Source organism: Lolium perenne, chromosome 2, assembly GCF_019359855.2.
Source record: "Lolium perenne isolate Kyuss_39 chromosome 2, Kyuss_2.0, whole genome shotgun sequence".
NCBI lineage: Eukaryota > Viridiplantae > Streptophyta > Magnoliopsida > Poales > Poaceae > Lolium > Lolium perenne.
This window is the reverse complement of record NC_067245.2, coordinates 300,479,115-300,495,581: the sequence shown is the minus strand read 5'-3', so window position 1 is coordinate 300,495,581 and position 16,467 is coordinate 300,479,115. Positions and strand designations below refer to the sequence as shown.

The 16,467-nt window shown below is 50.1% G+C and overlaps 1 protein-coding gene across 1 annotated transcript; it reads right to left on the bottom strand.

Annotated features, from left to right (window-relative positions):
* Positions 1-284: 284 nt before the first annotated feature.
* LOC127336028 (uncharacterized) lies at positions 285-1,552 on the bottom strand. The gene has a single exon (XM_051362770.2). The coding sequence runs from the start codon at positions 1,176-1,178 to the stop codon at positions 669-671; it is 510 nt and encodes a 169-aa protein (XP_051218730.1). The 5' UTR covers positions 1,179-1,552; the 3' UTR covers positions 285-668.
* Positions 1,553-16,467: the final 14,915 nt, after the last annotated feature.

Genomic DNA, 16,467 nt, shown 5'->3' with positions numbered 1-16,467 from the left:
CCTGAAATCCACTGACAAGGGAGCGTGGTCAGACCCCCAGTCATGGCATGGAACTGGTTTGTCAAGAAAAATAATGTATCGCTGAATGATATTTTATTATCTAACTGTACTAGTGTATCTCTGCCAGTTGCACTCTATTTGTGATTTAGATACCTCCAACCAGCAGCAGTTCTACTTTTGACTAAGATCTCTTTGATCTGTAACTGATTATTCCGTTCATTACCATCGAATCAGTGCTTCAAATTCAGTATATCCATATACTCACAAGTCACAACCAACACAACACACAAGAAACAATGGAATGTTCCAAGTCTCGGTCAACCTCTGTCCCTGTCAAGTTGACACTGACAGAAAGTCGACAGAGTCATTGTCATGGCAATCAATTTATCTATCCCAGAAGAAGAAAGAAGATGCATAGAAAGAAAATATATATTCTGATTCCAGAAGATAGAAAGATGAAGATTGCTGCTGCAAATCAGTTGCAGAACTAACATATTCTGAATCCAGAAGACACAGAGTGTTCTTTCTTTCTCTGGCTTAAACTTTCTAGCTCTCATAATCACAAAGTTCGTCACAAGATTGATCAACCTTAACCAACAGCACGCACTACTACAAACCATACGAAATTAAGAAGAAGATGATGATCGATTAAGAGAGAATCAAATCAATCAAGCATCCCTAGGATCCACCTCAGGCAGCTTGGCCACCTTCACCATGCTCTGCACCACGGCGCCATCGTCCCTCTTGCAGGACAGACGGCCCAGCCCCCACGAGAACCGCCTCTGGCCCTTCTCAGGCTCCGGCGCACCGCTCGTCCTCTTCTTCCCGCCGTCACCGCGGCCGGTGCTCTTGGTGCAGGCCAGGTACGCCGCCAGGAACGGGTCGTCCTCCGGCCGCACGGCGCGGGAGACCCCCCTCGCGGCTGGCCGGCCTGGCGGCGGCGGAACAGACAGCAGCCGCGCCGGCGCCGGCGCCTTACTCGGGTTCTCCGGCACGCCGCGCGGTTTCACTGTCGGCTTCGCGGCGGCCGGATCGTTCTCCCATGACAAGAACACGGTGGCTGGCGCCTTCTTCAGGCTCCCCGGCATGCCGCGGCCTTCAATGGTGAGCACGCCCCGATCGTGCTCCCAAGAGAAAGCCACGGCGGCCGGCGGCAACGCTTCTTCTTCCTGCCCCATGTACACCCTTGAGCAAGACCAAAGAAACCAACTAGCTAAGGTAGCTAACGAATCAAGAAATTATGGGTGTGCTTCTTGGGATGGACCAACGGTATCCTACTAGTCTCTCGGTGTGCTTCTTCTTGGCGTGATAGAGACGACGGTAGAAGAAGGTGGTTGGTGTTGAAGAAATGGAGAGGGGAGGGGAGGGGAGAGGGCAAATGGATGGATCATGAATGCATCATGCGTCCATGCATGCCAAACGTGTGCATGGACGAATGGATTTAGTAGTGGATATTTATGCTCGATGGGCGGTTATGAATTTGACTACATGGGATAATGGATGAGACTATATTAATTGATTGGTGGACGGATGGAGGCGAATGGTTTTGTACGTACTTTGTGGCCGTATCCTGTTCTTGTATGCATCTAGAGGAAATTCGAATTGTTAATTTGGGAGCATGAAAAGTCCATGAAGAAAATGTGTACCAAGGCGGGTAAGAGAATTGATTGGTTAATTAATAGTTGGATTTAACAGTAGGGAAAGACATGTTTCGTGGGGCAGAGGTGGGCTCCGATTTCAACAGAGATGGCTTCCCCATGGATATGCTTGACTACACCATGCATTTACCCGGACTGATTTCTATTACATATGTCTTTCAGTATTATTTGCAAAAAAAAAAATACAATACCCCATCCATTCCAATGAACAAACCGTTATCTTCTTCGTGTTTTATCTTTGACCAAAATTATTCTAAGTACATAAAAATATTTAATATTAAACTGGTATCATTAGAAAGCATTTTTCAATGTGATTCTAATAATATCAGTATGTCCTATATACCTGAGATATTGTTGTTCAATTTACTTGCTCCAAATTCACCTTGAAATATGTGTGCACCCTATTTATAAAATGGATGTATAGTACTCCCTCCGTCCCAAAATGTAAGGTGCCAAAGTTTTAGTTAAAAGTCAACATATTTTAAGTTTGACCAAATTTATACGTAAAAATATAAACATTCACAATGCCAAATTAATAGCAATAGAATCGCTAGAAAGTATAGTTTCTCAAAATGTCCATTTAATATTGTAGATATTTATATTTTTCGTATAAACTTGGTCAAACTTAGAATATATTGACTTTTGGCTAAACCATAGACGTCTTACATTTTAGGACGAAGGGAGTATTATAATTACTATACACTGGTATATACATAGAATACATTGGCGGTTGAATTTGCTATGATTTAGCGTAAAATTCGGAAGGTGAAGTCTCTGTATAGAACTAGAAGACATCTTTTGCAAAAAAAAAAAAAAAAAACGGTGCTAGATTACAAAGCAAGAGTCAAAGCACACTCTCTGACTTCCATATGCCCATGTTTTTTACACACTACTACAAGTAATAAAACTAGTAGTAATTCGGTTGGCGACAACTTGGTTGGAGTTGCATGCTTGTTAACTACTGTAAAAGTGCAGATGGACTTCAAAAGTGTTGGCTTCACCATCCATGCATTTACTACCTCCGTTCCGGTTTATTTATGCTTGCACGTATCTTTAGGTTCTCAATTTAATTAACATAATATTAATTGTACAACACAAAAATTATATCATTAAAAAGTATAACATGTAAGCTTTCTAATGATATATATTTTATAGCATATATCTTGTATTATCATTACCAAATTTACGATCTAGGGGATACGCACAAGCCCCCTGAACTGTGACGGAGGGAGTATATTAATTTAGCTGCTCTTATGTTTGTATTTATAGTGTGTTTCTTCAACCATTGTACTGGCAACGATGATTTTGTTTCGCATAAAAAATGGACCGACCATTGTTTCTAGAACCAAAAGATGGGCTACTTGGATTGGTTTCCATTACAAAATTAGGATATGCATAGACAGATGTGTAGTACTACTTGGTTACTTACTTCCAATATTCAATCTAAACCATGCAGACCTCAATGCTATTGAAACTCCTCTAGTAATTAAGTTATAACCGAGCTAAGTTCCAAGGCAAGAGTCAAGGCACAGTCCATGACTTATTAACCATTTTTTTTTTTTGAACACACAAGAGGGGTCAAGAGACCCCGGTGGAGATTCAATTCATCAACACGTGGCAGGTACAAATTACATACAGGCCCAGACATAAACTTGCCCTAATGAACCTATTATTTGAGGATAAGGCCTGCAATTTTGTGAAAAACACCCTAACTAGATCGAAGAAAAAGCAATCACATCCTAGAGTGTCTCTGCCACCGATCGCCGGCGTCCTCCATGCGTCGCCGCTGAGGAGCAAGGGCCAACTGCTCAGGAGCCCCCTTCCGACGAGAATCCGCTGCCGCGGTCCACCACTGTCCTGCGGGGAACGAATCACTTCGCAGGAGAGCAGCTTCGAGCACCCGCGACGGGGATGATCCATGGCCTCCTCACCGGAGGTTGTAGAGTTGCCGTCCTCACGGCCTTGGATAGCAACGGCGAGATCGCCAGCTGCTTGGAAGAACTCAGAATAGCACCACTCAGGCAGGAGTCGTCGATGCTGGCCTTGAAGAGTAGCTGGCTCACCGCATCTCTCCACCTCGCCACCACGGCAGGTCAGGAGAACATGCAGCCAAGACAACCATCCTCTCGAACAGCTCCGGCGACAGGAACCACCACCTCCCAGATCCAAAAATAGCAGATCTTGCTCCACCTCCTTCAGACCACCATGGCCAGCAAGGGGAGGAACGGAAGACCGCTTCTCCGCAACAGATCGGCGCTCCCCCTCGCCGCCACGGCCGGACAGGAGAGCTTCACCGGCGTCGAGAGATCGAGGAAGAGCATGGTCAGGAGCCACCAGATTATTGGGGAAGGCGGCGTAGCCGACGCTCCTTCTTCCCTCCAACCGCAGGAGCAGAAGAACCAGCAGCAGCCACCCTAGAAGCTTCATGGATCCGGCGGCCGGGATCCGAAGCTCCGCCTTCAAACTAGGGGCAGATCGCCCAAAACGCCGGCAGAGGCCGGAAACACCAAGAAAACCTACGGATCTACAGACCTAGACTACTCCGGCGCCAACCTAAACCAACTCCGGCCAGCTATTCTGGCGGAGCGGCCGTCGGCGGCCCGGTCAACGGCGGTGGCCTCTCAAGGGTACTGTAGATAGAGGAGAGCGGAAAGGGGGGGAAATGAGCCGCTCAGGTTTTTTCTCCATGACTTATTAACCATGTGTCCAGGTTTTTGGTATACAAGTTGTCATAATAATTTCATTCGAGACGAGATGGAATCATGGAACTAAGAAACCATATTTCTTTCAAATATGGAACTTCCAGAGAAAATTAAACTATATTGCTTTCAGAATCCATACATGTCCAAGTTGTTTCTTATTGGTTGCTGCCACGCATGCTTCCAAAATAAAAGAAAATCCGTACACATTTTTATGAATTGTTTCTCCACTAACAAGGTGTCAAAGTTTTTTTTAGAACTTGAAGAATCTTGTTTTTCTTCATCTGTGGTTGTGCTACATGTTGGTCAGTGAAGTTAAGCTGTCTATTACATAATATTTTGTTCTCTTCATTCTTCAGTTGCTCAATCAATTACTTGGAAGCAACAAAGAACGCGATATAGAAGAATATAAGTATTGGATACATATTTATACGGTTTGTAGCTATCAGGTGGTTGGTAAATCCTTGTTGTTAAGCTTCATGCACTAGCCACTTGAACCAAAAGTCCGAACTGATGGAAAGGGCTAGGCAATCCACATATACACTTCACAACACCCCCACTCGCGTGTGACGGGAGAAGAGAAAGTCAACACGTGAAAGAAGAAGAGCACACCGAAACAGCGGTGGCTATAGAGGGGGGCAACAGCAATTTTTAGGCTTAATTGCGAAAACCATGTGAAAGCCAGGATTTGAACTCGAGACCTGGGGCTCTGATACCATGTTAAGCTTCATGCACTAGCCAATTGAACCAAAAGTCCGAACTGATGGAAAGGGCTAGGCAATCCACATATACACTTCACAACACTTGTCATGTATTCTAGAGTACATGAGAAACTGCCAAAATGGCAACTGTAAAAGGCATCCAAATGGAAGGGCATGGAGTCATGGACCAAATGGACAGCAAAGATGCAAAGTATACTAGCAAATGATTAGGAAACTCGTCACTTTTAATCATTTTTAACAAAATAAATAAATTATGGATTAGCATGCAAAAAAACAGCTTACATGCTTCTATACATGTCTAAGAGGATATTTTCCGCTGTAATTACTTGGGCACTGAAAAGTTCACTTATTTTATCATTGTGCACATGTCTTTGATTCAGGTATATTAGTCGCTGTAAATTAGTCACAGGCTGGCTAATTGTATATGAACAATTCCAACAAAGTGATTAAGATGGCCAGTGCTATTAGATGTAACGAACTTATCATTCTAGTCTCCGAGGTGAGATTACGATGTTCGAAGAAGTTGATTTGGAGTGTTGATTTTTTATGTCCAACGGAACAAATACTCCGACTCTGTACTCGCGCATCCTCTTAGCCAACATAGGTATACCTTACTGGGCCGTGACTTTGGTATCCAAGGCTATACAACGTGTCAAAACGTACATATTCGGAAGAAGCCCATGAAACCAGAAGATTGGAAACATCTAAAGCCCACGTGCCAAAACATGTCAGAATAAGGAACGACCCATTAAAGAAACCAACATAAACATAACCTTGTACAATTACTTGTAAACCGACATGCACTCTGAGAGCTAGCCTCCTATATAAAAAATAGAAGGAGTCAGCAGGAGAAGATATCGAATCATTCTGTAACCCTAGGTTTATTCTAGTATTGCGGCGACTTTGCCTCATAATCAATATATTGTCTGACCATCTTGTTTGTCTGACCAACCGACAAAACCACTAGCGCACTTTTTTCCCCAAAATCCTAAGTCCATATCCGTGTCATTGCTAAGGTTAGCCCTCGTCACTGCTCCACAAGGCGTTGATGACCACCAACATGAGTGCACATCGACGATACCTCCATAAAGGTGACAGTGCCCACATGCACTACCGTCGTCGCCCCCATGAATCCGGGCCTGACATTCACCGACGACACCGCTCCAAAATCCAGGACCAATCAGCCCACTTGTTCACCAGCGTCGTCGGGTCTCAGACCCCAAGGATCCCAACCCAGACCCAACAACGTAGCCTCCTACGGCACTAGATCTAGAACATTGCATGGAAGACACCCACTAACCGAGGTCACCGACGATGTCGGTAGGAAGCGGGATCCAAACAAACAACTGTTGTGACCTAGATGCCTTGCCAGGAGCATCGCTGTGAAGCTGGACCACCGGAGGGGACGACCAGCAGGCACGCCACCACACCGGCAGGGTCTCCACGCCGCCATAACCATTTCCAGAAAAAAGACACCATAGCAACCTTGAAGCAGGGCATCTCCAATGGGGCGACACAAACAGACGCAGAGCGACTGTTTGCGAACACGCGGACAAAAAAATGCGTCTGGAACCAGGCCCAGCGGCTCGACGCATGGTAACCGGGCTGTCCGTGGAGACACAAAACGCGGCTGTTGTGGGTATACTTCATGGGTGTACCATCGACAGTGCTTAGATCCGGCAAGCCCGGGTGGCCCATAGATGGTGATGAGGCATGTGGCCCATCGGGCGGCCCAGTTGCTGTTGATCATGAAGGAAGAAGTCCAGCCCAGGATCAGTAAGCCGGATCCGTACCGACATTAGGAGGAACCCGGATCCGGGGAGGCCCGTGAGGAACCCGGATCCAGTACGACGTATATGGAAGGCGGATCCTTGACGTACACGGCAAGACATTGTACCGTAGTTAAGCTATCTGTAATCCGGCTAGGACTCTCCATGTAAACCCTAGATCCGTGCGCCTTTATAAGCCGGATCCTGGGAGCCCTAGAGGGAGAACCTCAACTCATTGTAACATCGCGAAAGCGCCCAGATAATTCCAGACAAGCAGCAGTAGGCCCTGTCATCGTGCAGGTGTTCCGAAGCTGGGTAACTCGCGTACCACCGTCCCGTGTGCACTCCGCCCTATGGCCCCTACTTCTTCTCCCCCTCGTGAGGATCCCTCCTCCGAGGTACCGTCGATTAGGCAACGACAGTTAGCGCCCACCGTGGGGCCTGTGGCGTTTGGAGGCCGAAACCGGGAGGGTTCCGCCATGGGAAGCTACGACGATACCATCGCTGTGGGGCGCGTCCTCTACGCCGAAAATTTGCCGATCGTCCCTCCGGATGAGTGCTGGATTCCGGCTAGGACAAACCCCGTCAAGCTCTCCATCGTCCCAATTGGCGGCATACACATCTTCATCGGGGAAACCGTCGATTCCGACGGAAACCCACTGGTAAGTAACGCAGACGCGACCGCCGCAGAGCTGGACGCTGTCGCGAAGATCCGATCTGAGATGCAGGAGCTTCCCAAGGAAGATTCCGCCTCGGATCTGGAATTTTCAAAGCCCACCCAATCCGCCCCTGAGCAGGAAACAACGGTGGAAGACCAATGCAGATCCGCCTGGGTCTCCCAGGTGTTAGAAAAGCAGAGGTGCCACTTCGTACACTTCTTGGCCCATACCGCCGGAACCGCCCCTCAAGAAGACGGAGCTGGCCCTGAGCAGGTAGAGGCACCGGAAAACGGCGCGGATCCGGATCAGGCTGAGCCTGTCGGAGAAAGCGAAGCTCCGGTTGAAGAGTCGATTTTGGGCAATCTGAGCCCAATTTCCGGAGATACCCCCTCCATGGATACTGACGAGTTTAACCGCAAGCTAGGGGAGTACGGTTTCGGTGATCAGCCTGAAGTCGACTCCGCCCAGCCTAAGCAGGTTCTCGCAACGGTAGCAGCGCTGGGACAAACTGGATCTGAAGAGCCAACCAGCCAATCCGACCCTCAGCTATCCCGCCAAGGATCTCCAATGTCACGGGAGCGACCCCGCAGGGATTCTTCCTCAGAGGAACTCCTGTCGGCTGAAGAGATGGTTGCGCGAGCAGTTCTTAACAAACCTATAACCCCGGGCGACGCCGCAGATCTGGAGGCTCTAGAGGCCACTAGACAGGAAATGCTGGCCACTGCCAAGAAGCTCGCCGATACCGAAGCCGCATTAAGGGAAGAAAGGGAACAAGCTGCAGGTTTGGCGGACCAATTCGACAGACAGGATCGCGAAATTACTGCCACACTCGAGCAGGTCAAGAGCATGGCGAAAGAGTGGGAAGTAAAGATGACCTATGCGCAGGCGGAGGCCGATCGGATTGTTAGAGAAGCAATTCCGCCTCGCAGGATCAACTTCGCCACGCCCGCAGAGCACCGGCCGCTGGAAACCCCAAAGGACAACATGCTAAAAGCTGCGGAGCTGCTGAAGAAGAAGGACGAAGAGGTTGATATCAACTACCTCCGCACACTTGTCGCTTCAGCAATGCAGCAGCAAAGCAAGGCGGATACTTCGCGCAGGTTGGAATCCAATCCGGATAACTGTGTATCTACCGCGCAGAAGGACGCCCGCGCCGATCGGCATCCCGATGATGAATCACACACCGGATCCTCGGAGCGCAGAAGAAGAACCAGGGAACACCCAAATCCGATCCCCGTTCCGTCAAATACGCCTTCGTCAGATCCAAGAAAGGGAAAGGACGCAATGTACTCTGGACGAGACAAATATCGCAATCCTTCTCCTCCGCCTAATGGTTACCCGCGACCCCCTCGCCGCGGTAGTCCAGCCGGAAACGCCAGGCCCCCAGGGCATGGTGGGATTGTTATCCGCGACAACGTGCTGCCAAGAAACAGAAACAGGGAGCGCTCGCCGGAACCACGCCGGAACCAGAACAATGTTCGTGAGCCCGAGCCCAGGAGGAGTCGGAATGAGGAGCGCGGCCCAGAGCCTCGCCGGAACCACGCCGGAACCAGAACAATGTTCGTGAGCCCGAGCCCAGGAGGAGTCGGAATGAGGAGCGCGGCCCAGAGCCTCGCCGGAGCCGCGACCCAGAGCCTCGCCGGAGCCGCGACCCGGAGCCTCGCCCGAACGACCAGGGCAGCCAGCGCCATGGCGAAGGCAGCCACAGGAGCCGGAGCCAGCACCGGGAAGGACGAGGAGAATCAGATGGCGGAAGCAAGAAATCGGACCGCCCACCTCGCAGGTCTCCCTCACTACCACCTAGCGGTGGCGGCGGAGGTGGAGGCGGAGGCGACGGCCGGAGATCTCGCTCTCGCTCACAGTCCCCTCGCCACGGCCCGCGCGACGCCCGGGATCGCCTTAACGAATACAGAACCGACTACATTGGTCCGAAGTGCTTTGGCAGGATGATTCGAGAGGAACCAAAGCCAAGGATGAACCTCAAGCTACCCGGAAATCTGAAGCATTATGATGGCACCGAAAGGCCGGATACCTGGCTTGAGGATTACTATAATGCAGTAACCTTTGCCGGAGGAACCCCTAACATTGCCTGCCGCATGCTCCAGTTGTACCTTGTAGGTCCAGCCCGGATCTGGCTCAGTGACCTTGAGAAGAACTCCATCTTTTGCTGGTTTGACCTGAAGACCGCTTTCGAGAAGCACTTCAGAGGCACCTACAAAAGACCTGCCACGGCAAGCGACCTGCAAGCCTGCATCCAGAAGAAGGGAGAAACTTCAAGAAACTACCTCACACGATGGTTGGCATGCAGAAACGAGTGCGAAAACGTCGACCACACAACCGCCATGTACGCTTTCATTGGTGGACTACAGAGGGGAGGATTGCTGAGGCATACGCTCACTCGTTTGGCTAACTCAAGCAAGCTGACTTTGGATGAGATGATCTCCATCGCCAGTGATCATACTGCCGCCGATGATGACGCAGGCGGTGATCTCGCAGCTACAGCAATCCCCCTGCATCAACAAAAGAAGAACCGTGATAACGGTAGCAGCAGCAGCCACAAGCGCAAGAACCCTGATGACCAGAAGAGTGGCGGATCCGAGATGGTCGCCATGGCGTTTCAACGCGGAGGTTCAGGAGGCGGAAGAGGACGCGGACGTGGAGGCGGAGCCGGCAAGGGTCAGCAGCATACCTCTGAGGTCACGGCTGGCGGATCCCGCGCCCCGCAAACCTACGAGGAGTACAGAGACATGCCCTGCCTGGCTCACCTGGATCCGGTTACAGGGAAGTCCACCCATACCAACCGCAACTGCAAGTGGGTCAATGATCTAAAGAACGACCCGGAGGCAGGGTACAAGCGCGCCCGGAAGCACCGCCCACGCGGCAAAGGTGGCAAGGGCAAGAACAAAGACAAAGAGGAAGATAGTTCCGAGGCGATGGATGAGGATGATAACTCGCCGGACCCCAAGGCAGGATCCGCAGGAAAATCCAACCCATTCGATAAAAAGAGCGTGGGGGCTTACCACACTTTCCTCGGGACCCCAATAGTACGCGCTTCCAAGTCAGCCACCCGGATCCTGAACGCCATAGTTCCGGCTGTGCCGCAGTACGTCAGGTGGTCGGAAATCCCGTGCACATTTGATAGGAAGGATCACCCCGCAATTGTGCCTAAAGAATGATACGCCTTGGTTGTAAGTCCCCGCATAGACGGGTATGACTTCTCCAAGTGCCTCATGGATGGTGGAGCCAGCTTGAACATCATGTACCTGGAGACTCTAGAGCGGATGAACCTCACCAAGGAACAGCTCAAACACAGCAACACTGAGTTGCATGGCGTGGTTCCGGGTAAGAAGGCGAATTCCCTCGGCAGCATCACACTTCCCGTGGCTTTTGGCGATGTTCACAATTTCCGCGAAGAGAAAATCACGTTTGAAGTTGTGCCCTTCAAGAGCTCCTACCACGTCATCTTCGGCAGGCCCACCTACCACAAGTTCCACGCAAGAGCGTGCTACATCTACAACAAGCTCAAGATTCCGGGTCCTAAAGGTATGATTACCATATCCGGAGACTACAAAAAGGCTCATGAGTGCGAGTTAGGCGAAGCCGCCTTCGCAGAGTCTGTGATATCTGGAGAAGAGCTGAAAGGCTACAGAGCCGCGGTGGATCCGACTGAGATGCAGACCACCAAGAAGCAGATCTCCGAGCAAAAGACCTCCTTCAAGGCCGCGATAGAAACCAAGAAGCACGACCTCATCAAAGGCGACTCTTCCAAGCAGGTTTCAGTCGGAGCCAACATGGATCCCAAATAGGAAGACGCGCTCGTCGAGTTCCTCCGCGCTAACATGGATATCTTCGCATGGCAACCTTCTGACATGTCCGGAGTACCTAGGGAACTCGCCGAGCACTACCTCAACATAAATCCGGGGGCTAAACCGGTGAAGCAAGCTATGCGACGCTTTGGAGATAAGAAGCGCCGTGCCATAGGAATGGAACTAGCAAAGTTACTAGAAGCAGGTTTTGTAATAGAAGTTATCCACACCGATTGGGTCGCGAATCCCGTCCTTGTACCCAAAAAGAACACTGAAATACTAAGAATGTGCATCGATTACTCCGGCTTGAACAAGCATTGCCCGAAGGATCCGTTCCCCTTGCCGCGCATTGACCAAGTCATTGACTCGACGGCGGGGGCGGAACTTCTGTGTTTTCTTGATGCGTATTCCGGGTATCATCAGATCCGGATGAAGGAATCCGACCAAAAGGCGACTTCATTCATTACCTCGTTTGGTACTTACTGCTATGTTACTATGCCTTTTGGTTTGAAAAATGCAGGTGCCACCTACCAACGTACGATGCAGCGGTGCCTGAAGGACCAAATTGGCCGGAACGTGCACGCTTACGTCGACGACATCGCGGTCATGACCCGGAAAGGATCCGACTTGATCAGCGACCTCACAGAAACCTTTGACAACCTCCGCAGGTACAAGATGATGTTGAATCCGCTGAAGTGCGTCTTTGGCGTACCAGCCGAAAAACTCCTTGGCTTCATAGTCTCTCACAGAGGCATTGAGGTTAACCCGGAAAAGATCAAGGCAATCCTGTGTATCAAACGGCCAACTTGTCTCAAAGATGTGCAACGACTAACTGGTTGCGTCGCGGCAATCAGTAGGTTTGTTAGCCGTCTTGGCGAGAAGGCGCTACCTTTGTACAAGCTGCTGAAGAAAACAGACAAATTTGTCTGGGACGACGCAGCTGACGCAGCTCTTCGGGGGTTGAAGGAAATACTTACCTCCCCACCTATCTTGGCAGCCCCAGCAGAGTCAGAGCCAATGCTCCTTTATCTGGCAGCTACCAACAAAGTCATCAGCCTCGTCATCGTGGTGGAGCGAAAGGAAGAAGGTCATGAATATGATGTCCAAAGACCTGTCTACTACATTAGCGAGGTGCTGACGGAGTCAAAGCAAAGATACCCTCACTTTCAGAAGCTAGCCTATGGAGTGTTCCTAGGCAGCAGGAAGCTGAGACACTACTTCCAAGAGCACCCAGTAACAGTTGTGAGCAAGGCTCCGCTGTCAACAATTCTTAACAACGCTGACGCAACAGGACGTACGGCTAAATGGGGCATCGAATTATCCGCCTTCGACATCGCATACAAGCCTAGGACCGCGGTTAAATCCCAAGTCTTGGCAGATTTCGTCGCAGATTGGACAGAAGCTCCGGATGCAAGTCTGGAGCCGGAACCAGAAACATGGGTCATGCACTTCGATGGATCCAAGCAGCATCAAGGCTCAGGAGCCGGAGTCACCCTGAAGTCCCCTACCGGAGAAGAACTGCAGTATGTTCTGCAGATCCACTTCGAAGCTACGAACAACATGGCGGAATACGAGGCTCTACTACACGGTCTGCGCATCGCTAAGGAAATTGGGATCAAGCACATCATATGTTGTGGAGATTCCGACCTGGTGGCACAACAAGTAGCCGGAACCTGGAACGCCAGAAACTCCGTCATGGCGGCCTACAGAGATGAAGTTGATGAGATCGCCAAGTGCTTCCTCGGATACGAAGTCAAGTACGTCAGGAGAGACGATAACACAGCGGCAGACATGCTATCCAAGCTCGGATCCGGCAGGAAGCAAATTCCGCCTGGCATTTTCCTGGAGCATCTCCGGATACCCTCTGTGAAGGGCGCTAACCCGGAAAACCCAGAGGCGGCAGTGTCTCCGGCTAGGGAAGTGATGGCTATCATTCCGGCTTGGACACAGCCTTTCCTGGACTACCTCATCAATCAGAAACTGCCGGAGGACGAGGTCCTCGCACGACAGATCGTCAGACGAGCAAGATCCTACACAGTTGTTGATGGACAGCTCTACAAACGAAGTGCAGCAGGGGTATTTCTCAAATGCGTCTCCAATCAAGATGGCATTGAAATCCTCAGAGAGATCCATGCAGGGGACTGCGGGCATCATGCCGCCCCCAGATCGCTCGTTGCAAAAGCTTTTCGGCTAGGTTTTTACTGGCTCACAGCTAAAGAAGATGCTGACAAAATAGTCAAGACCTGCCGAGGTTGTCAGTACTACGCTACTCAACCAAACGCTCCAGCCCAAGAGCTGAAGACCATACCTATCACCTGGCCATTTGCGGTCTGGGGGCTCGATATGGTTGGTAAGTTAAAAAGATCATCTCCTGGCGGTTTTGAATACCTTCTGGTCGCTGTTGACAAATTCAGCAAGTGGATCGAGGCAAAGCCAGTGAGGAAAGCCGATGGTGCTACGGCACTCAAATTTGTCTGCAGCCTCGTGATGAGATTCGGCATCCCACACAACATAATCACAGATAATGGCACAAACTTCGCTCAAGGAGAGTTGATGGATTATTGTGAGACAGTAGGGATACGGCTGGACCTTGCATCTGTGGCTCACCCACAATCCAACGGTCAAGTCGAAAGGGCTAACGGCCTAATATTATCAGGAATTAAACCGCGCCTTGAAGAACCGCTGCGACGAGCAGCCGGAGCTTGGGCTGATGAGTTGGAAGCTGTTTTGTGGAGTTTACGAACTACCCCTAACAGATCAACAGGGTTTACCCTTTTTTTCCTGGTATACGGATCCGAAGCCGTGCTTCCCTCCGACATCATCCACGATTCACCGCGAGTTTCCGCCTACAATGAAGAAACAGCTGATGAGGCCAGACAGCTATCTGTGGACCTGATCGAGGAAGCTCGGAACTTAGCTGACCAGCGCTCCGCCATCTACCAGCAGAAGCTCCGACGTTATCACAGTCGTCGAGTTCGGAATCGCTCCTTCATGGCAGGAGACCTGGTCCTCCGCCTTCGGCAGGTGAAAGACCATAAGCTGCAATCTCCATGGGAAGGACCTTTCGTCGTTAGCAAAGTGCTTCATAACGGGTCATACTACCTTGTTGATTTCCGCGAGCTGAAGGATAGACCTGCTAATTGGCACCGGAAACGCAAGCGTGAGGATCCGGATGACATCTACGACGAGACAGATCGCCCTTGGAACATCGCACAGCTACGTCCTTTCTACACTTAGCATATTTTTTCCGAGTTACAAACTCTGTAATAATTATACATGATCTATGAAATAAAGCTTATGGTTCACTCTCCGAGTCTTTTACCTCCTTTACTTGTTCATTTTTAGATCATGTATGTTTTCCGACTAAAACCGCAGAGCTGGATTTTTCCGCCTAGGCGTGTATGAAAGTTGTGATTTTCAAAAAATCATCCTTTAGGACGTAAGCTTAAGTTTTCTGATTAAGTTGTTATCTGTTGCGAACTCGTGGATTCCTAGTAGCGATTTCTGGCACCTATGCCTGGGGGCTTGTTTCCGCGGTTATGGACGGATTGCCATTGGGCTTCGTCGCCGCTGGCGAGTGTTTCCGGCTAAGGTCCTCCGGCTCGCGGAAGGTCAAGCGGGCAAGCCGGAAAGACAATAAAATCAGCACTTGCTTTCCAACATAAAACGAAACATGCGCATAATATTAACGGATAGCAGGATAAGTGTTTCCGCCCCATGCATAGTCGTTTCGTTTCCTAGCTACTTAAGAATTTAAAGTCTTATTACAAACCCACTCTGGGGCCAAAATGATGCAACTTGTTTCATTGTCTAAACAGGAACTCTACTCGGAGTCCTCTTCTTCAGATTCCTGGTAGGCGGAGCCGTCGTCGCCACTGTCACCGGATCCGGCTTCGGAGTCGTCACCAGAGCTTCCTCCGGAATGCTCGACGCTTGACCCGGAGCCTTCCCCATAGTACTCCGGCTCACCTTCCTCCTCCTCCTCTGCATCGGAAAACCCCTTGGGCAGAGCGTGTTTGTTATACCAGAACGAGTGATTCACTCGCCTGACAAACAACTGCTCATAGCCTTGGGTTTCCGCAAGAAGGGCACCCATGTCGGAACCCTTGGGGGCTCCGCGTGCAACATTCGCAAAGTTGAGTGAGGGGACGTGAGCCTTGCAGGTGGCCAAGACCAGGGAAGCGACTCCGCGTGCTGAAGATTTTTGCCAGTCCTTGATGAAATCCGGCACTTGTTCCATAAGTTTGGTCATCGTATCGATGATTGTGGTTTTGGCCTTCTTCAGAGACAGAGTCTTGGCGATTCCGCGACAGGCTTCAAATAACGCGTCAATAGAAATCCGCGCTTCATCGTATGCCTCCGTCCTCTTCAGGTTCGACTCTTTTGACCACTCGAAGCCAAGGCTCGCTGTGGAAGAAGGAGGTCCAGTTCCGTTAGAAAGAGAGCATATAAGGCAGTCGGAACAATGACATGGAAAAAAGCTTACGGAAGATAAGTTGGTCGATGGCCTCCGCCTCCGCTTCTAGAACCTTGTTCTTGGCTACCATGGAGATCACGCGACCTTGGCTCTTCTCTAGTTTTTCGTTCAGATCCACCAGGACACGGGCATGCTTGTCGGAGAGCTCCTTCCTCGCCTCAGTCTCCTTGTTGGAGGATTCTTGGATGAAGGTTTTGAGGGATTCGTTTTCCGCCTCAAGCACCTTGACCTTGGCGGATAGCTCATCAAACGAGGAGTGCTTGGCAGTTTCTTCTGAAGGCAGAAAGTTGCACATATTATGCATCCTGAACAACTATGTCAGCGCAAAAAGTAAAGACCCGGATCTCGTACCTTGAAGGCGGGTCTCAAGCAGCTGGATATCTTTTTGGCTCTTTTCCGCGTGCTGGCGCAGCCCCTCGATCTCCGCGATTTGCTCCAGCACGTGCACGCGCAGATCTTCGTGCAATTTCCGCGTGGTCTGCGAAGCAGCAAGGAGTCAGTCGGATATTAAAATCTTGGAGGCTAGCGAAGAATTCAAAGTCTTGGTATAAATTTCCGCCTAAAAGTACATTTTGGGAAAGCATCGGCTAATACATGTTACACGGAAATATATCACCCAATGCTTGGGGGCTAGTATCACCTGCCGCACTTCCTTGTGCTTGGCGAGAAACTCCTTC